The sequence below is a fragment of the Danio aesculapii genome, chromosome 1, assembly GCF_903798145.1.
Source record: "Danio aesculapii chromosome 1, fDanAes4.1, whole genome shotgun sequence".
In the NCBI taxonomy this organism is placed as follows: Eukaryota; Metazoa; Chordata; class Actinopteri; order Cypriniformes; family Danionidae; genus Danio; species Danio aesculapii.
Window position 1 is genome coordinate 24,336,473 of NC_079435.1, and position 19,966 is coordinate 24,356,438.

General features: G+C 33.4%; 1 protein-coding gene across 1 annotated transcript in view; it reads right to left on the minus strand.

The window, feature by feature from the left end:
* Window positions 1–17,288: 17,288 nt before the first annotated feature.
* Window positions 17,289–19,966, minus strand: part of ednraa (endothelin receptor type Aa) — a 33,699-nt gene continuing 31,021 nt past the window's right edge. Inside the window, exon 8 of the mRNA XM_056457742.1 lies at window positions 17,289–17,526. Within this exon, the coding sequence (XP_056313717.1) occupies window positions 17,389–17,526 (138 nt within the window). The 3' untranslated portion in view covers window positions 17,289–17,388. The remainder of the gene's footprint in view (window positions 17,527–19,966) is intronic.

A 19,966-nucleotide genomic window follows, 5' to 3' on the forward strand; every position in this document is an offset into this window, starting at 1 on the left:
AAAGTTATTTTCAAAATTGTGTTCAAACATGAATGAGCAATGAAAAATTGCTATCATTTCCAGATGCTTTTATCATAGGTCTGGTTTGAGTTTTTCTTGTGAGATCCAGCAGTCCTGTAGAAGACATAGAAGCATGTTTCAAGAAAGGCGAGTTTACTGTTCTTTAAAATTAGCTTAAACCTTTTTTCCATGATGAAAGTAGAGGCAGGATCTTGACCCATAAAACTTCTCTCTTGTTATGATGAGAAGAACCAGACTGCAACAAAATATCACGTGCAAGTCACACACAAAAAAAGGTATCCACATTTAGCTGCTTATGAAATCTACGTTACAAATTATTGGTTGCATTTGCAGTTTATGAAACTGAAAAGAACTGAAAGAAATAATGTCAAATAATAAGGCTGTTCAACAAATAATCAATTTACATAGTGTTTGTCATGATTTAAAAAATAACATTATACTTTGTATTTTAACATGACATCGTCACAAGCATATCTGTATCTAAAACTCTTTACTTCAGTACAATCACTGACCATTAGCTTAGAACCAACTTATAAACCCTCTACTGCACGGTGTCACCATATGGCAACATGAAACTTATGTTCATTTCCCTGCCACTGTTTCTTTAAGATCAACATAAAAAAATTTTGTTGGAAAGAGAAGACCTCAGTTTAGTCAATGATGTGCTTTGGTTAAGTCACATGACATACAGTGTTTTTCTGTTGCGCGATTTATGGCAGACTGGCGTTTATTGTGAGTAGTTGCTGAATGCAAATGTAAACGTCAATAAAAACAAAGGATCAAATTATGTCAGATCCACAAAAAAATCTGAAACATCACCTCCAGTAAGTTATGATGACATAATCACAACTCAAATGTTTTTTGTAAATCGATCAAATGTATGTGTTGCCAAATGGCAACACTGCGCAATAATGGAACGTGCAAAATTGCAATGGGTTAGCTAGCAAGGTCTGCTGTGAACTTTTAAGTTGTAACAATAACAACATAAATGCTAGTAATGTAATGTTGATTAGTTGTATATAATAATGGCATTTGTATTATGGATAAAATCTAGTTTTAATGGCAATACTACTTTTGAATAGATATAAATACAGGGAACAGTGTATTAGTTAGCACCACCATGTTCTATGGTAAGTGAAAGAAGAAAAGGACAGAACTGACTCTTCCTGCAGATGAAAGTGAGGTTGAGATGGGTTTTAGTGATCATGAGAATGATGCAGACTGGACATTTGATAGAGACAATTCAGGTAAGTTAGCTCGGAGGCAGATTAGACAGGCGTAGTATAGTATATATAGTATAATATATAAACATTGTTAGCTAGTAGCTACATTATTCTGATGCATCTGGATATACTAGACTTGTTATTTATTTGTTATAATATTTACTAGAGAAAGTATTTATATTTACTGTATGTTGTATACATGATAATACAATATTAGGTTTGTTTTTAATAATATTCAGCAAAAAAGAAAGGAATAAGGGAAAGCTGTGTAAATGTTAGTTGTTGGAAAGTATGTATTAGGTGTTATTTATAAGTTCTGTAAAAAAATAAGTTCTTAAAGCTTATAATACTGCAACCCCAATTAAATCATTTCAACCAACAAAATTAAAAATTATAAGGAAAGTTTTAAATTGGAAATTTCTAAGTTGGATCCATTGTTGGATGTTGTTGTGTGCAGTAGAGGGTTAAAAATGACTCTTTATACTTTATACTTGTGCACTGACACTTTTCTCTTTATTTATTTATTTATTTATTTATTTGCATTTAATATAATATTTATTTGTCTTTAGGGTTTGCTGTGTAAATTGTTTTATTGTTTGGTCAGCTTGTTGTTGTAGTAAAGTGCTAAGGTTAAAATAAAGGTTGATTTTGAACCTGCAGATCATTTTCTTGTTTGTCCTACAACACAGTATATTCAATATATGTCCACAGTATTTCTGTTGAAAGTTTTAGTGTATTGTGCGGAAAGTAATTTGTTAATTATAATAAGTTTCCTTTTTAGTATTAGATGGATGAACTTTTGTGGAGAATAATGACACCAAATTGTTCCTTTTTTTTTTTTACTTCACTGACAGTTTTTATCTAAACTCACTAATTTGTATGTGTAACCGAGGCCAGACACTAGCAGCCATGGTCAACCAATTCCCATGCAAAGAATCACAGGTTCAATCCCAGCTCAGAGCAGGTTGGGTGGTGAAGTACTGGTGGGTTACATACGAATTCACACAATTACATTTGTGTGCCCTCTACACCAGTGCACAAAGCAAAAGCCGTAAAGGCATGAATTAGTGAACTTGGTGTGGAAAAACTTGATTCGCCTACACAGAGTCCTGACCTTAACCCGATTAAACACCTTTGGGATAAATTAGGGTGGAGACTGTGAGCCAGATCTTTATATCAAAGGCCTCCACCATCCCTACACTTCATTGGGGGATGGGCAAATCATAGAAAATTGTATGAATGAAATTGTATACACTGAAAAACATTTAAGGTAACCAATTTATATGGGCTGAATTTAAACAAATTAAATTTAGCAATGTTCAACATATATTTTTTTTTTTAAACCAACTTTAAAATTGTATAAACCATTACATTTAAAAAATAATTTTGTAAATCTAATGAATAATTTTTCAGTGTACAAATGAATATAAATCAGCCTCTAAATCAAAAAAAGTTCTGAATTGCAGTGAGATTGCGTTGGATTGTTTTACAAAAGTTACTCCCGAAGTTCATGCAAAACATCATGGGCCAAAAAGGTGGATATTTGAAAGAAAAGAAAAAGAGTTGATGCAATAGTTGTGGGCCAAGGAAGATGTAGGCTGAAGTCGTCCTGAATACGCGGAGGCAGAACTTTTCCTTTATGTCGCTGCGCTGTCATCATACTGGCCCCCCAGTTACAGAAATGGCTCATTGTGACAGGACAGATTGTTCATGAATATTGAATCGATCCTTTTGGCTTTTATAAATTAGAAATTGCTCTTGCCACACTCATGCGAGCGTCTTGTTGGATGACTTGGAGGGATAGCTCTGCAAAATGGCATGCGGGACTCTGCCATGTCGGGGCAGGGAAGACAAACAGGCGGTGTGTTGGAGAAAATTGGATACACATTTAAAGTTTAAACGGCGAGTGACGTCCATGGTTAACGTCTCATGTGACTCCCAGCACGAGAGTTTGTGCTTCTTCTGTTTAGTTTGGATTTAATTTAGATGTCACCTCGTGTTGGACTGAATGGGGAAGGTTGGCGGTTACTTAATCTCTTGATATGTGAATTTTTATATTCACGAATTGGTGTCATGCCAGATGGATACCCTCAGGACAGGAAAAAGAGAAAGTATATGTTTGATTATTTATTAATCTCAAACATCTGGCCAAAGATTTATGAGTGCACAAACGATTCAATCCAATTGTCATTAGCATTTGAATCCAAATACCCCTAGATGATAAAATGTAAAATACTATATATGGTATATAGGCATATACTACATAGCCTATATTACATTTACATATACACACACTTACTGATCACTTTATTAGGTACACCTTACTAGTACCGGGTAAGACCAGCTTTTGCCTTCAGAACTGCCTTAATCCTTTGTGGCATAGATTTAACAAGGTACTGTAAATATTCCTCAGAGATGTTGGTCTATATTGACATGATAGCATCACGCAGTTGCTGCAGATTTGTCGGCTGCACATTCATGATGTGAATCTCCCGTACCACCACATCACAAATGTGCTCTATTGGATTGAGTTGTGGTGACTGTGGAGGCCATTTGAGTACAGCAAACTCATTGTCATGTTCAAAAAACCAGTCTAAGATGATTCACACTTTATGATGGTGTTATCCTGCTGGAAGTAGCCATCAGAAAATGGGTACACTGTGGTCATAAAGAGATGGACATGGTCAGCAACAATGCTCAGGTTGGCTGTGGTGTTGACACAATGCTCAGTGGGTACTAATGGGCACAAAGTATGCCAAGAAAATATCCCCCACGCCATTACACCACCACCAGCCTGAACCATTGATACAGGGCTGGATGTATTGGTGCTTTCATGTTGTTACCATGACTCTACCATCCGAATATCACATTAGAAATTAAGACTCTTCAGACCATGGAACGTTTTTTCCAATCTTCTGTAGTCCATTTTTGGTGAACCTGTGTGAATTGTAGCCTCAGTTTCCTGTTCTTAGATGACAGGATTGGTACCTGATGTGGTCTTCAGCTGCTGTAGCTGATCCGCCTTAAGGTTGAATGCATTCAGAGATGCTCTTCTGCATACCTCGGTTGTAACAAGTGGTCATTTGTGTTACTGTTGCCTTTCTATCAGCTCGAACCAGTCTGGCCATTCTCTTCTGACCTCTTGGCATCAACAAGGCATTTGCGTCCACAGAACTGCGGCTCACTGAATATTTTCTCTTTTTTAGTACATTCTTTGTAAACCCTAGAGATGGTTGTGCGTGAAAATCCCAGTAGATCAGCAGTTTCTGAAATACTCAGACCAGCCCGTCTGGCACCAACAGCCATGTCACATTCAAACTTGCTTAAATCACCTTTCTTCCCTATTCTGATGGTCGGTTTGAACTGCAGCAGATTGTCTTAACAATATCTACATGGCTGAGTTGCTGCCATGTGATTAGCTTAGAAATTTGCGTTAACAAACAGTTGGATAGGTGTACCTAATAAAGTGGCCGTCTAGTGTGTGTGTGTTTGTATTTTTTACTTTACATTTAATCGATTTTCAATTGATTTAATTTGTTATGTATATTTTTTTATTAATCAATTATGTTATTAGTTTTTATTTCTTAATAACTATGCACAAAAAAGTTTACTTATTTCATGGTAAGTTTTCAGTTAAATTACATTAACTGTTAAGATTTACAGAATGCACTCATTGACATGGCTTTTAGTAAAATAGTAGTTTATAAATGCTGTCAGGTACACTGTTTATTTATAAGAAGAATCATTTGATGAAATTATAAAAGACCTGTTTATGCTCTTAATAACATATTTCGGAATGCTTTAAAATAGCTTGCATGACAGATGAGGTTATCTCATTCACAGAAATAGAAAATAGAGGCCGCTGCACTGCACGCTCTCAACAGTTAAAACATGCAGATATGATCCAAAACCCTTTTGTTTCTTGCCTTTTTAAGTATCAAATCGGCAGAATGTAATATCAGAAATGTGTTATTAATATAATCCATGGCAGAGCACAGTCTTATGAACAAACGTAAGGATACGGTCCAAGCTTATCTTTATAGGGGAGTCTGGCCTTGGAGACCTGCACTATAGCACTGTTTTTCCTCAGAACATATGGGTTTTGTTGAGAGATTTCACCTCAAGGCAAGAGAAAGTTATTATATTATATTATATTATATTATATTATATTATATTATATTATATTATATTATATTATATTTGTTGTAATGAGCGACGCAGTGGCGCAGCAGGTAGTGCTGTCGCCTCACAGCAAGAAGGTCGGTGGTTCGAGCCTCGGCTGGGTCAGTTGGCATTTCTCTGTGGAGTTTGCATGTTCTGCCTGCGTTTGCGTGGGTTTCCTTCAGGTGCTCCGGTTTCCCCCACAGTCCAAAGACATGCAGTACAGGTGAATTGGCTAAATTATATTAGTCCGTAGTGTATGAGTGTGAATGAGTGTGTATGAAGATGGAGATGGGTTGCGGCTGGAAGGGCATCCGCTGTGTAAAACATATGCTGGATAAGTTGGTGGTTCATTCCGCTGTGGCGACCCCAAATTAATAAAGGGATTAAGCCAAAAAGAAAATGAATGAATGATATTTGTTGTAGTCATCAAATGTGATAGTCTAGCAATCTAACTGCTTGAATGTGTCACTCATTTCTCGAGCATTTCATGGCAGAAACTATATTGATTATATTTATTAGGACACTGCTGTTGTTGTTGTTGTTGTTTCTTTTTTTATCAATTTGTGCTTTTGAACTATTGTTTAAATGCATTATCACTTATGGGACGTGGCCTCTATTTTTAGGTTAGGCTTAGAAGAATAAGTTATCATACTTGCAAAGATAAACCTGTACAATGTCTAAATGGTATCATATATATATATATATATATATATATATATATATATATATATATATATATATATATATATATATGTATGTATGTATGTATGTATGTATGTATGTATGTATGTATGTATGTATGTATGTATGTATGTATGTATGTATGCATGTGTATATGTGTATATATATATGTATGTATGTATGTATGTATGTATGTATGTATGTATGTATGTATGTATGTATGTATGTATGTATGTATGCATGTGTATATGTGTATATGTATATATATGTGTATATATATATATATATATATATATATATATATATATATATATATATATATATATATATATATATATATATATTAGGGGGGTAACGGTTCACAAAAATCACGGTTCGGTTCGATACGACACAGTGGTGTCACGGTTCGGTATGTTTTCGATACAGCAAAAAAAGAAAAGAGCCAGAGGATTTCTTTGATTTAAATTTTTTAATGTATTAAAACTAACATCATAAAAGTATGATCTTGTTTTTTTTTTTCTTTTACTTTAAACAGTGATAGAGCTATACTTCTGGAGTTTCTGCTTGGCAGCAAATAAAACAAATCCCTCTTTATACTCAAAACCAAAAAGCGTCCTTTAAAAAAAATAAATGTAATATTGTAGTAGTTAAACAAATAAAAAGAAAAGAAAAAAAATTTGTTTTTATATGGAACTCCGTTTCAATAAATTTTTAAGTAATTTTTTATTTTCAGAAAGATGAGTGTCCACCTTTTTTTCTGACAGCACAAATCTGCTTGATTTGACTGTCACTTGCCATTTTAGTGGATCTGAAAGCAGGAATTATCTGATTGAAATGGGCTTATGAAGGAATAATGTAACAGGGCTCTATTACATTTAACATTTTCTTAAAACCCAAAATTTCCTCTACCGATAAAGGTCTAACAGGGCCTGAAATTAACCCTTTTCTTCTTGGTAGCACCGGTGCTCCTAACTTCAAAAATGTATAGGCACACCAGACAAAATTTTGTAGCACCCACCAAAAATTATGAGCACCGTTACTACACGTTTTATAATAACAGATTCTATTATATATTAACACTCTAATCACAACTAACAAATAACCAAAAATCTGCATGCGCTCAACGGCCCTGCACACACTGCTTGACGTGAATGAGATGAACTGAATTAACAATAATAACTGTGCTGTTCTCACAGGTGCTGTCTGATATTGCACAGATGATATTATAACTATTTGTATACGCCATCTTAATAGCAGTAATAGTCTTTTCATGAGCTGCAGTTTCATCTCAGTGAATGCATGCTCCTCAGCTATGGTGAACGCTGTGTCAGTCGCACGATTGACAGCATCGTGACGATTAAACGAATGATTAAATAACATTAGATCTCGTGCTTAATGTGTAGATTCAGTGGCAAACACTGTTACCTGAAAACTCCGTCCCACCGGCTTTACGGTGAATGCTTTAGTCATTTTCATAGCGGACTTTAACCACTGGAAGTCTTTTATCCCCTCTTTGAAAAGTGTAAATGCTGGATTGACACTCCGCACATGATCACTGATCAGATGTGTCATTAATTGTAACTCTTGCCTAGAGCACCAGTTCAGCTTGCTCTGGCCCTGCGTGTGTTTAACGTGCAATTTGTATCGGACCAAGGGCGCGCTTTTAGAAGGAAAGTTTCAGTATAAAACAATTAATGTCGCATCACCAGGCTATCCTGCATTTCCTCCAGAGTTTCATGCAATTTTGGGTGTTTCATTTTTAACATTAAGACTTTAACTGCAGTTCAGCAGTTCACTCTCATTTAGCATATTTTCATTCAGGATGTTTTATTGGAATTTGTTACCTCATGGTGAACGGAAAGAAAAACATCCGCATTTTGGGACTCACGTGATCCTTTAAGGTAATCAAAAATCGCTGCTTACATGATATCTTAATCAGAGTATCTTAATCATAAAAGCGGAGTATTGGTGTCCATGTAAATGTACTTTAGTGAAAGAGGCAAATGAAGTCGAAAACTGTCAAAGACAGCCTTATTCTCTGCCTTTAAGCTACTTCCATGAGCCTTCACTCCCGCCCTACACTCAACTTTTGTAAAGAATCTGCTTTACGTTGCTGTTTCAGAATCGTTTCTTGTAAAATACAGCCATACTTTAGAACGCTTAGTTTAAACAATGAACGCGATCATGCATGTTGATGAATCTGAAGGGATCCCTCGCTCACCGGGTCCGTACTGTGCGCGTTGTCTGTGTGTGTGTGTGTGTTTGTAGTCTACTTAGAATCCAACATGGAAATCATTTTTGTTTGTTATTGGCATTGATTGTTTTGAAATTCAAATGGCACTTAAATGCCTGTGTTTTTATTTCTGTAATAAATATTGCGTTTCGTGATTAATCATGATTAATTAAAAAACAAGTGTGATTTAATTACGTAAATTTTTTTTAATCATTTGACAGCCCTTATATATATTAGTGCTGGGCCGTTATCTGCGTTATATCGCCGTTAATCTATTCTCAAAGTTGGGTTGGGAGCTGGGTCTATTCTACGCAAGCTATACTGACTTTCACCTTGATATTTTACCGTGGCTGTATACCTGACCTATACTGTGAGCCGTCTGACAAACAAGTGCCCTTCTGAATCAAATCATCAGGATGCCTGACTTTAACTGCAGTTCGGCAGTTTCACTTTAACTCATGAACATTTCATTCATGCCATTAGATGCAAATAAGGAGTAAGGACTGCTGAGAGTGTCATGGAATTTACTAACGCACGTCGCTGGAAAGAAAAAAACTTCCGCATTTCGCGATGTGTGTGTCTGTGTGCATGCGTGTGTGTGTGTGTGTGTGTGTGTGTGTGTGTGTGTGTGTGTGTGTGTGTGTGTGTGTGTGTGCGTGTGTGTGTGTGTGCGTAAGGTCCTTAACTGACAGCCGTGTGTGTGGATCTTGTCGGAAAATATGGCAAAAAGTCCTACATGACGGTAATAATTTGATAATAGTGTTTACTTCCATAATGCCACTAATATCTGCATACTCCACATGTCTTAATTCAGTTTCTGTTTAGTTCAGTTATGACTTTAGTCGGATTAAGGTAATCAAAAATCGCTGTTTGGAGCTTATGTAGGCCTACAATTCAAAATTCATGTTTAATTGAAACAGTCAGTAAATACAAGTACATCGTATTGAACATAATTTATTTTCATCATCAATTATCATAGTAGAACAGTTTCTCATGCAGTTTGTGATGCATTTTGGAAACAGGAGATGAGCCCCTGGTCTAATGTGCCACCTGGCTTGAGAAACCCTTTCTCAAAGACTTATTATTTGTGTAGCACACATATGCCTTTAGCAGAATTCAAATGAGCCATTTTAATCTAGATTAATCTAGATAATAATTTTTTTATCTATGCCCACCTATAATATATATATATATATATATATATATATATATATATATATATATATATATATATATATATATATATATATATATATATATATATAACATCAATTGACTGTTAAAAAAGCAACTTTTAACATACTAAGTTTCTTTACCTTTATAATACAACATCAACCAAATAAAACAGGTGATAACAAGAACGTAACATCAACAATGCTAATATTTTATGTTTTTTAACTGAATAGTTAAAAAACTATAAATATAAAAGTACTTTAGTGTAAAATTAAAATGGTAATTATTGTTGCTATTTTATTTTTTTATACATGACTCACACCCTTACAAACTCAGCTCAACCAATCTAAATGAATGATTTTTCACAAATAGAGCTATTCAAGCCATCTGGTGAAATTGTATTCATATCACAATATATATTGCAGCAAAACACACTATCGCAATGTTAGATTTTTCCAGTATCGTGAAGCCCTTCTTCATCCTCATTATATATTACTTAATTGACATAACCTTACATTCAATTTTACACTATAGTACTTTTATGTTTCTAGTTTTTCAAAAAAAATGTTATAGTATTGTTTACAGTTGAAAAACGTAAAATATTACTATTATTCATGCTACTTTCTTGTTATCACCTCTGGTTTATGTGGTTGACAGTGTATTATAAAGGTAAAAAACAAATGAGTATGTTTAAAGTTGCTATTTTAACATCAATTGATATTGGTGTTGTTTTTTGTAACTTTCAGCAATTACATTTTTGACTATTTCTTTGAAATAAGTATTTCAATCTCACCAATGCAGCATTTGTTTGATCAAAAATGTAAAAAACTTTATTTTCACTCATCTTATGATTAATTTTGATCAAATAAGCGCAGCATTAGTGAACTTAAGACACTTTTAAAAATAAATAGATAAAAATGAAAGCATTTTAAAAAGTTAATTATTCCAAATTAATAAGGCAGCTTTCACAAATTAAAAATAAATGAATAAATAAATCCAAAAAGTCAGCCTTGCTTTGCCTTTGAGCTTCATTTGCTTCTTCCTTGGCAAGCTCAGAGGTTCCCAGCAAATTCCTCGAACCATTCCTTCTTCTCCCTGAAGGCAGTTTCACGAGCATGAGAAAGAATATCTCCAACTGCTGATGATAACTCATACATTTTCACTTTCAGTAGTTTGACAAAACTCTCAAAGCAAACTTGTCTCTGTCCTCTAAATTTAGTTTCTAATTTCATTTGTGATAAAGAATGCCTTAAAACAACATTTCTCGTCCATGCTTGTTTTGGCTAGAGCGTGGTGTAGTATTATATTCATCTGAGTACATTGTGCTGCAATGACTCTAGATCAATCAAAAATGATTTATTTTAAAAATAATACACATTTGTAGCTGTAAGAACTTATAATGAATCATCATCACTGTACTTCTTTATTTACTTACAAAAATCCATATAAGCAAATAAAAACACGTTTATTTGTCTAAGCCGTCTCTGTTCTCTGATATCAATTTCTAATTTCATATGGGATAAGGAACGCCTTTAGACAACAAAACAGTTCATGCTTGTTTTGGCGAATATATGGCATATTATATTCAGCCTAGAACATTGTTTTGCATTGACTTTATCATTTTAGAGCAACAAAGAATGTTCTTTTTAGAGCAATTGATTCCAATGCAACTTCACACTTCCAATTTTGTCATTTAGTAGCTTATATAATAATTTGCTGCCCTTCAAGCCATCCTCTGTGCCTCAATGTATATGACTTTTGTTTTCTGTCAGAGGAACACAGTCGGTGTAAATAATTTTTTTTTTTTATCTTGCTGTAGCTTTTGCATGCTGTATAACAGGGGTTCTCAATCTCGGTCCTGGAGGTCCGGTGTCCTGCAGATTTTAGCTCTAACCCCAATCAGACACATCTGGCCTAGCTAATTAAGCTCTGAAGCTGCGGTCACACTAGAGTTTGTGTGTGCGAAATTCTGTCGTGCGGTGCTGCGAAAAAGGGCGGGATTAAACAAGATGATTAGACATTAAAAAAGAGAGCTATTGCTCCATGTTTTAAATTTCTGTCCAGAGAGGTCATGTTTTGATCCTCGATTGGTCTCACGCAGATAAGTGATACGATTTTGCAGGTCAGAGTTCACCAAGCTTGAACTTTGCACCGCAGAAACATGCGAAACTTGACGGATGACCTTGCGTTTCCGGTCTGACGCATTCGCGTGCGTATGAATGGAAGTCTGTGGGAGGGAAAGCCCAGTGTGACCGCAGCTTTACTAGGCTTTCTAGCGTGTTGAGGCAAGTTGGAGCTAAAATCTGCAGGACACCGTCCCTCCAGGACCAAGTTTGCGAACCCCTGCTGTATAATGTTGTGGGATTGTGACTTTTATTTTGAAGATTCGAAAAAGGGAATATATCTGTCGTCAAACTAACCAACATGCTGTCATAGGATCAACGCTTGTCTTATGAAGTGGAGCGATGTGTTTTCATAACAAAAATATTTAGATTTTTTTTTTTTTAATGATTAACTCCAATCACTAACTTCCGTCAGCAACCAATGGGCTATAGGCAAAGCTAGTGTTTTTCAGCCAACTTTTGGTGAAAAGCTTTATGTGACTATTTTCAATTTCATAAGGTTCCTTTTACAGCATCAGTGTTGTAATGTAATTACAGTAGATTCAGTATAGACTTAAGCATTCATTTAGTTGGCTAGCACAGAAATTCCATTGAAAATACTGGGGCAAAATTAATTTCCATATTTTAAAGACATGGTGCGTAAAAATATAATTGAACGCAGTGCTTCTTGGTTGGTCTGATACTCACTTTATATCGTATCTTAGTCAGGCAGTGAAGATCGCTGTTTTTTTTTTTTTTTTTGAAGAAATCAAATCTTAAACTTGCCAATTTTGGATATGGGATGGCAATTAATCAGAAGCCCTGGGGCTGGCTGACTGAAATTAAAAGTCAGTGTGCAAATACCCCATTGTATGTTATGTGTATGACGTATGATGATGTAAGACACATTCGTAGCTGAAAAATCTCTCGTGTGAAAAGGTAAAGTCTAAAAGTGATACATCGGTGGCCGGAAGTTAATGATAATTATATATATATATATATATATATATATATATATATATATATATATATATATATATATATATATATATATATATATATTATAACAGCAGTAGAATTATAATCACTGTTTTACATTACAGTGAGGGTTGGGTTTAGGGTTGAGGTAGGTGTTAATACAATTAAATGGGCATTTTAATAAATAATATGAATAATACTCAGTATAAATATCATTTTTACATTACTGTGAGGGTTGGGTTGGGGTAGCCATTAATACAATATAATTTAATGGATAATTTAATAAATAATATGTTTAATACTCTCTATATTTACTGTTTTTAGTGTGAGGGTTTGGTTTAGAGTTGTGGTAGGTGTTTTTAAAATACAATTGAATGGGTAATTTACTAAATAATATGAATAATACTCTGAATAACTACTAGTTATTACATTACTGTGAGGGTTCGGGTAGGAGTAGGCATTGCAATTTATTGGTAATGTAATAAATAATATGAATAATAGTATAATTACTGTTTTTACATTATTGTGAGAGCTGGATTTAGGGTCAGGCTAGGGAAAGGCTTCAATATAATACAATTTAATGGGTAATTTAATTAATATGAGTAATACTCTCTATATTTATTACTGTTTTTACATTACTGTGAGGGTTGGGTTTGGGCTTAGGGTGGGGTAAGCATTAATAAAATACATTTTAATGTGTAGTTTAATAAATAATATAAATAATACTCAGTAAAATTACTGTTTTTACATTACTTTGACAGTTGAGGTAGGGTTAGGCATTAATGAAATACAATTTAATGGGTAATTCAATAAATCATATGAATAATACTAAGTATAATTATCATTTTTACGTTACTGTAATCATTGGATTTGTTAAGCATTTGGTCAAGCATTTGGTTATGGCATGGGCAGATGTTAATAAAATACAATCAATGGGTAACTTAATAAATAATTAATAGATGTGTCTAGCTAGAACTACTTGCAGTACTCGTTTGTTTACCACAGAAGAACAGAAGACGACGATGAAAAATAAAACTATTTGGCAATTGTACATACGTCAGTATATACGTCAGTTGGGCATAATGTGCATTCAGTCATTGTCGGAAATCAGTTACTGGAGTTTCATTAAATTAATTAAATATTTATATATGATACCAAACCACATTCATCCCCTTAATAAGACCTGAATTAACCCCTTGGTATTGTATAATGTTTTGACTATCCAACAGTACTATACAGCATGGAAGCATATTATAATTACCCCAGTTGTGTTCGTCTGACAGAAAAAAAAGTCAAGGAGTGAGTAAACTATGGGGTAATTAAATTTCTGGGTGAATCATTCCTTTAAATCTCTGTAAAATGTCTTTATTTACATACAAAAACCCACACAAGCAAATAAAAAACACATTTATTTGGCCAAACCAAAATCAGACAGACAGAATTCTTTTGTCCAAATAAACACTTGCAGAAAATATTTGTGAGAAGCCCCACAGTCTCAATCTGATGCTCTAGTGTGCCCCGTTCACATCCTCTGGGTGGACACTGATGACCCCGTGGGGCCTTGTTGCCTGCTGGGGTCAACGTGCATCACAAATCACTCCATCCTGGAGCTTCTTCCCAGGCAAAAAGCAGACAGCCGTCAGAAGACACCAATCTTTAAACACTAAAATCTCATTACATTTACAGATAAGACCGCGTTGCTTTAAGTGGTAGAATCAATAGTCTGAAACAACACTCTTAAAAATAACTAGCAGCTTATCTTGAAAACAGGACTACAAAGAGTCTAGGAGAAGAAAGGTTTTAACCATTCAATCGTGATATGCAAAATAAACAATTTAATTACTGTACTGCATTGCATTTAGAGTAAACAAAGGCATTCGCAAGCTATAGTGCTAAAATGCGCTTGTATTCATATGTGTTTGTTTTTAATAATTGTGCAACATTTCCTTATTCAGTGGTAGCAGTGAGGATGTGTAACAGAAGGACATCAAAATTCACCACACACTTTTTTTGTTTCTGTCACACACATTAACACTTCATCAGCACATCAGATTAACAAGATCCATTTAGATGTTTGTCAGAACGTATATAACGTCATTCATTTTAGTTTCATTAGGTGTATAAGGACATTATTTTATTAAAAATACAAACGTTACCGTTCAAAAGCTGTTGGTGTGTGATTTTGTTTATTCGATTGATATTGTCTTTAATGGTGATATTTATTTATTTTTACCATATTGTAAATTTTTTTTTCCAATTTAAAATAAGTTTTCATATCTATCTATTAGGGCTGCACGATATTAGAAAAGTCTAGCATTGTGATTTTTTATTTTTATTTTATTTCACGATATTTATTGCAATATGAATTATAGGGATGTCCAGGATGATCAGGTTTTTTTGCCCTCGAGTTTGAGTCATTTGATTTTGAGTATCTACCGATGCCGAAACTCAATCCGATACTTCTATAATACATAAAAAAAGAATTAAAAAGAGCAAAGAAACAGATCCAGGATGTTCCTTATTTTTTAATTTCATTTACCTTATTTTATCATTTAACAACTTGGTTTGTTTGTTGTGTTAAATGTATATTTTTCTCTTTTACCTCAAGTTTACCCACATCCCAAGTGTACATATGACACAGTTTGCTATGAAAATGTACTTGTGACATACTCGTGCTTTCTGCTTTAAGCTGCTGCCATGTTCTACTTTGCTGGCATTTAACCAATAGAGTCTCTGCAACAAAATTATGTCATGTATGTATATATATACACACTTATATATATATATATATATATATATATATATATATATATATATATATATATATATATATATATATATATATATATATACAGTTGAAGTCAGAATTATTAGCACCCCTGTTTATTTTTCCCCCCAATTTCTGTTTAATTTCTGTTAATGTGTTTTTTCAACACATTTCTAAACATAATAGTTTTAATAACTCATCTCTAATAACTGATTTATTTTATTTTTGCCAAGTTGACAGTAAATAATATTTTGCTTGATATATTTTCAAGACACTTCTATACAGCTTAAAGTGACATTTAAAGGCTTAATTAGGTTAACTAGGTAGGTTAGGATAATTAGGCAAGTTATTGTATAACGATGGTTTGTTCTGTAGACTATCGAAAAAATAATTGCTTGAATATGAGTCCTGAGAAGGTAACGTCCGATTCTGAAACTGCGTGATCGGGCCCATTTTCCGATTATGTGATATGGGATCTGGACACCCCTAATATGAAAAAATAATAATAATAATAATAAAATAATAAAAAAAAAAAAAAAAAAAAAAAAAAAAAAAAAAAAAAATATATATATATATATATATATATATATATATATATATATATATATATATATATATATACACACACACACACGCACATATATATATATATCATAAACATTTAATTCCTTGCTATGATTGCAGTGTTAAATGATACTTTTAGTAAAAATTATACTTTTTTTGTATTTTATTTTGTATATATTTGATGAAAGAAACAACCAGCCAAACAAAAACTTTAGTTAAACGTTATAAATGTTACAGTTTGGTAACTTCTGATTATTTTCATGCGTCACTGCTGAACACTACAAAAAATAAAAAAAAAATAAATCACACACTATTCTTGAGCTTTTGAACGGTAGTACTTTTTTTTTCTATCACAATATACATTAAAATATATCAACTTAAAATACAGATGATATACAAATACTGAAGCCATTAAATATCAATAATATTTAAGTATACAAGGTAAATAGCATGTATAGGTTCTCTTCACAGAAAATTCACAGTGTAAAAATAAAGCAATGTTTGAATCACTTTTTTGGATTACAGAAAGCTTTTTCCCGTGCCCTTATGCTCTCTTTTTTCTTTATTTCTTTTCTTTTACACTATAACCCAGCATTTGTTGCAGTTGGATGCATTCCTAGAAATTACTCTTAAATCCCACCAAGGTCAAAGTTTCACTTGCCTCCTTAATGCTGGAACAGAATCCAGCTGCTACCCTTCACATTGGCTGTGCCGTGTTCATGCTTTGATTTTTACATATTCATACACACACACGCACGCACGCACAAAAAAACTCATTTAGCACTCAAACACAAATCTTCGTTTTCTTCCTAAAGAGAGGTGACGTCCAGCGCACAATACGATTCACTTAAGAACTAAATAAAGATATAGGCATGAGGTGACCTGAAAGTTCCTGTTTAAAAAAAAAAGTTCATAACTGCATAGAAAATGCTAACAATAACAGCCGGACGCTGAAAATAAAGGATAGGCTGCCTCCTCAGCAGAACGCTGGGAGTTTCTTTGGCAAAGTTCATAGGAAGGAACCGAAAAAAACACTTCACTCTTCCTTTCTTTGACTTCCTTTCTCATTGGACAGTGATGATCCTGACCATGTTGGTCGTGCAGTATTTACGCAAGGAAAGCATGTGGAGCCCTTGATCAGGGTTCATTTGTAGCTGTTAGGTTCAGCTGCATCCTGTTGCTGTTGGTCTTCACTCCCACCACTTCTCACACAGCAAAACAACACTCCCGAAGTCTGAGAAACAGCTGTTGTGGGAAACTTTAAATATATCAGGTCCATTGTCTGGTCTGAAGCTATATATATATATATATATATATATATATATATATATATATATATATATATATATATATATATATATATATATATATATATATATATATATATATATAAACAGCTTGATGCGCCGAGCACAAGGCCTTTTAGTCTTATATAAATGTTTGTACAAATGTTTTGTAAGGCATATTTTTAAAATATACTTCTTAGTCGCTGTATTTCCGGATGCTTCTGTCGGTGTTGAGGTTGCCGGGCTCATGGTTTTTGCACTGAATGCTAGTGCCGTTCACTGGACCTGAGCTGGACACCTGGTTCTTAGAGTAACACCAGCAGCATAAGCAGGACTGAAAGAGTGATGGAAAACAAAATACACTGTTAATAATTTTCTGTAAAATCTACAGTAACTTACTGGCAGCAGCAAGCCTGGTAAATTACTGTAAATCAATTACAGCAGAAAATACTATATTTACATTTACAGCCCCAATTATCTTGCTGTATAAGTGTTTACAGAATTGTATGTATATCTTAACTCTAAAATATACGGTAATTTTCCTTTAAAATACAGTAACATACCAAAACTGTCCTACAATAAAATACAGTTCATATTATAGTTAAATACTGTGTAATTTACAAAAATTGTTTACAGTGTATGTGAAATCTATAAATAACTTGATTCATAAATGCATACATGAAAAATGGATACATTACATACATAAATTTAGTGCACTGTTCAAAATGATTTCTTTTAAAAAGAATGTGTGCAGTAAAATACGAACATCTTTTAACACATTCTGTATATTATGTACCCATTTTTTTAAACAAGATAGGTTAGCTTAGGTTCAGCTGTAGTTTTGTCTAAAATACATTACAGATCATTTAATGTAATGCTGTCGATGTTGTTTTTTATTTACAGTTTTTCTCAGTCGCTTTGGTGCATTTCTCACAACACTATTTACATTTGTACAACAGTTAAGGCATTTCTCAAAACAATTAGTACAAACTGCAAAACCTAGTTGATAACCTGCAAAAGTGTGTCACTTTCTCAAAATGGATTCCTCAAAGCAAGTATTCATGTCAATTATAGTGTCAGTGTCATCAAAATGAAAAGTCCTGACACCATTGTTTATGAACAAGATAGTCAAATAGCTTTGTCGTGTTTTCATTATGCCAGTTTACTCTGTACATTTTTCCAATGCAAAAAAAGTCAGATTTTGGTGACACTTCCTGAAAATGCTCAAGACAGCACTATATACTATTTGCACAGCCAGGAAAACTACAGTAAAGTTAAACATCACTGCATTTAGTGAGGTATCTGAGTACAAGACACTGAATATGTATGTTTCACATTTTTACTGCATATTCTCTTTGCAATTCTAATTTATTCACAGCATTGTGCAAAAGAATAAACACACCCTTATTTACAACAAACATAAACTCCCTTTGGGTAGAGCTGTACACAACTGTACACAATATTGCAGTACATATTGAAACTGAACAAACAACATACATAGGTCTGTAAATCATTCATAAATTTGTGCAATTTAGAAGACACTTTCAGGAAAAAAATATTTTTCAACATTTTTGTATGTAATGACATACAAAATGACAACATAAGCAAATGATAATGTTATAAAACAGCAGAGAGTTGTGTGAAAGCAATTAATGCATGTCCAAAAGCATTTGCAATTTGTTGGAATGAATGAGAAACTGCTACTATGATGTGCACTAACTAACTGTTTTGAGAAATGCATTAACTGTTATCCAAATGTAAATAGTGTTGGGAGAAATGCACCAAAGCGACTAAAAAAAACTGTAAAGTAAAAGCACACAGTTTTGTGTGTATCTCTTTAAATGCAAATGAGCTGTTGCTCCCATCCCTCTTTCTAGAAGAAGGTGGAGCCTTTACACCATGGTCTTGGACACTCTCAAGGCAAAACATCTGTTTAGTTTTATCATTGTGTGGACTTGTACAAAAAAAATGTACACAAATAACTTAAACAAAATTCAATGTTTATGTTAATTAACAGTTTGTATTTTAAGGGTGTTTTCTTTTTCTTTTAAAAATTCCATTATTGGAAGTTGATCTTTAGTGTCAACATTTTTATGATGATGAAAATTAAACTCCAGTTTAACAGTTTAACTTTCATTGATATTTTTAGTAGTTTGACAGCACCATTTAAACATCTTTGCTGCTTGTTGAGTTGGAACAACACAGTTCTTCAGGTTTTTTGGGACAACTTTTATGTGTAATCTGCAATTTCACAATCTGAAAAAATGGTTAAGTTAACATGATCCATTGGTGTTGTGAAAGCATAAAGGAATTGTATTGAACCCAGTATTTTTTACAGTGAATATTGTGAATCTGGAAAAATAACTATAAAAACACAGATGTGTATCGTTTCAAACTATTAAAAATGTCAATAAAAGTCTTGGTAAATTATTCAAAATCATAAGTATTCGGAGCTGAGATTAGTTTAATTCGAGTTTACGTGTAGTGAGCTTTTTAAAATGATTATTGCTGTAAAGCAGCTTTACTGATTTTAAAATTTAAATGCCCCAATTAGCAGAAACAACCAAATTATGTGAAACAGATTGTTAATTAACAGATATTTTGACAGTGTGGTTCAGTTACTGTACCTGTGATTTAAATCACTATTTAACAGCATTCAATAAAGGCAATCTAAAATGGTATGATTGCTTCAGGAAATGCATTATCTCACATTTGATAGCATTGTTGGTTTATTGTAGGCGTTGTGTTAAATTCAAACAACATTTAAGTGATAG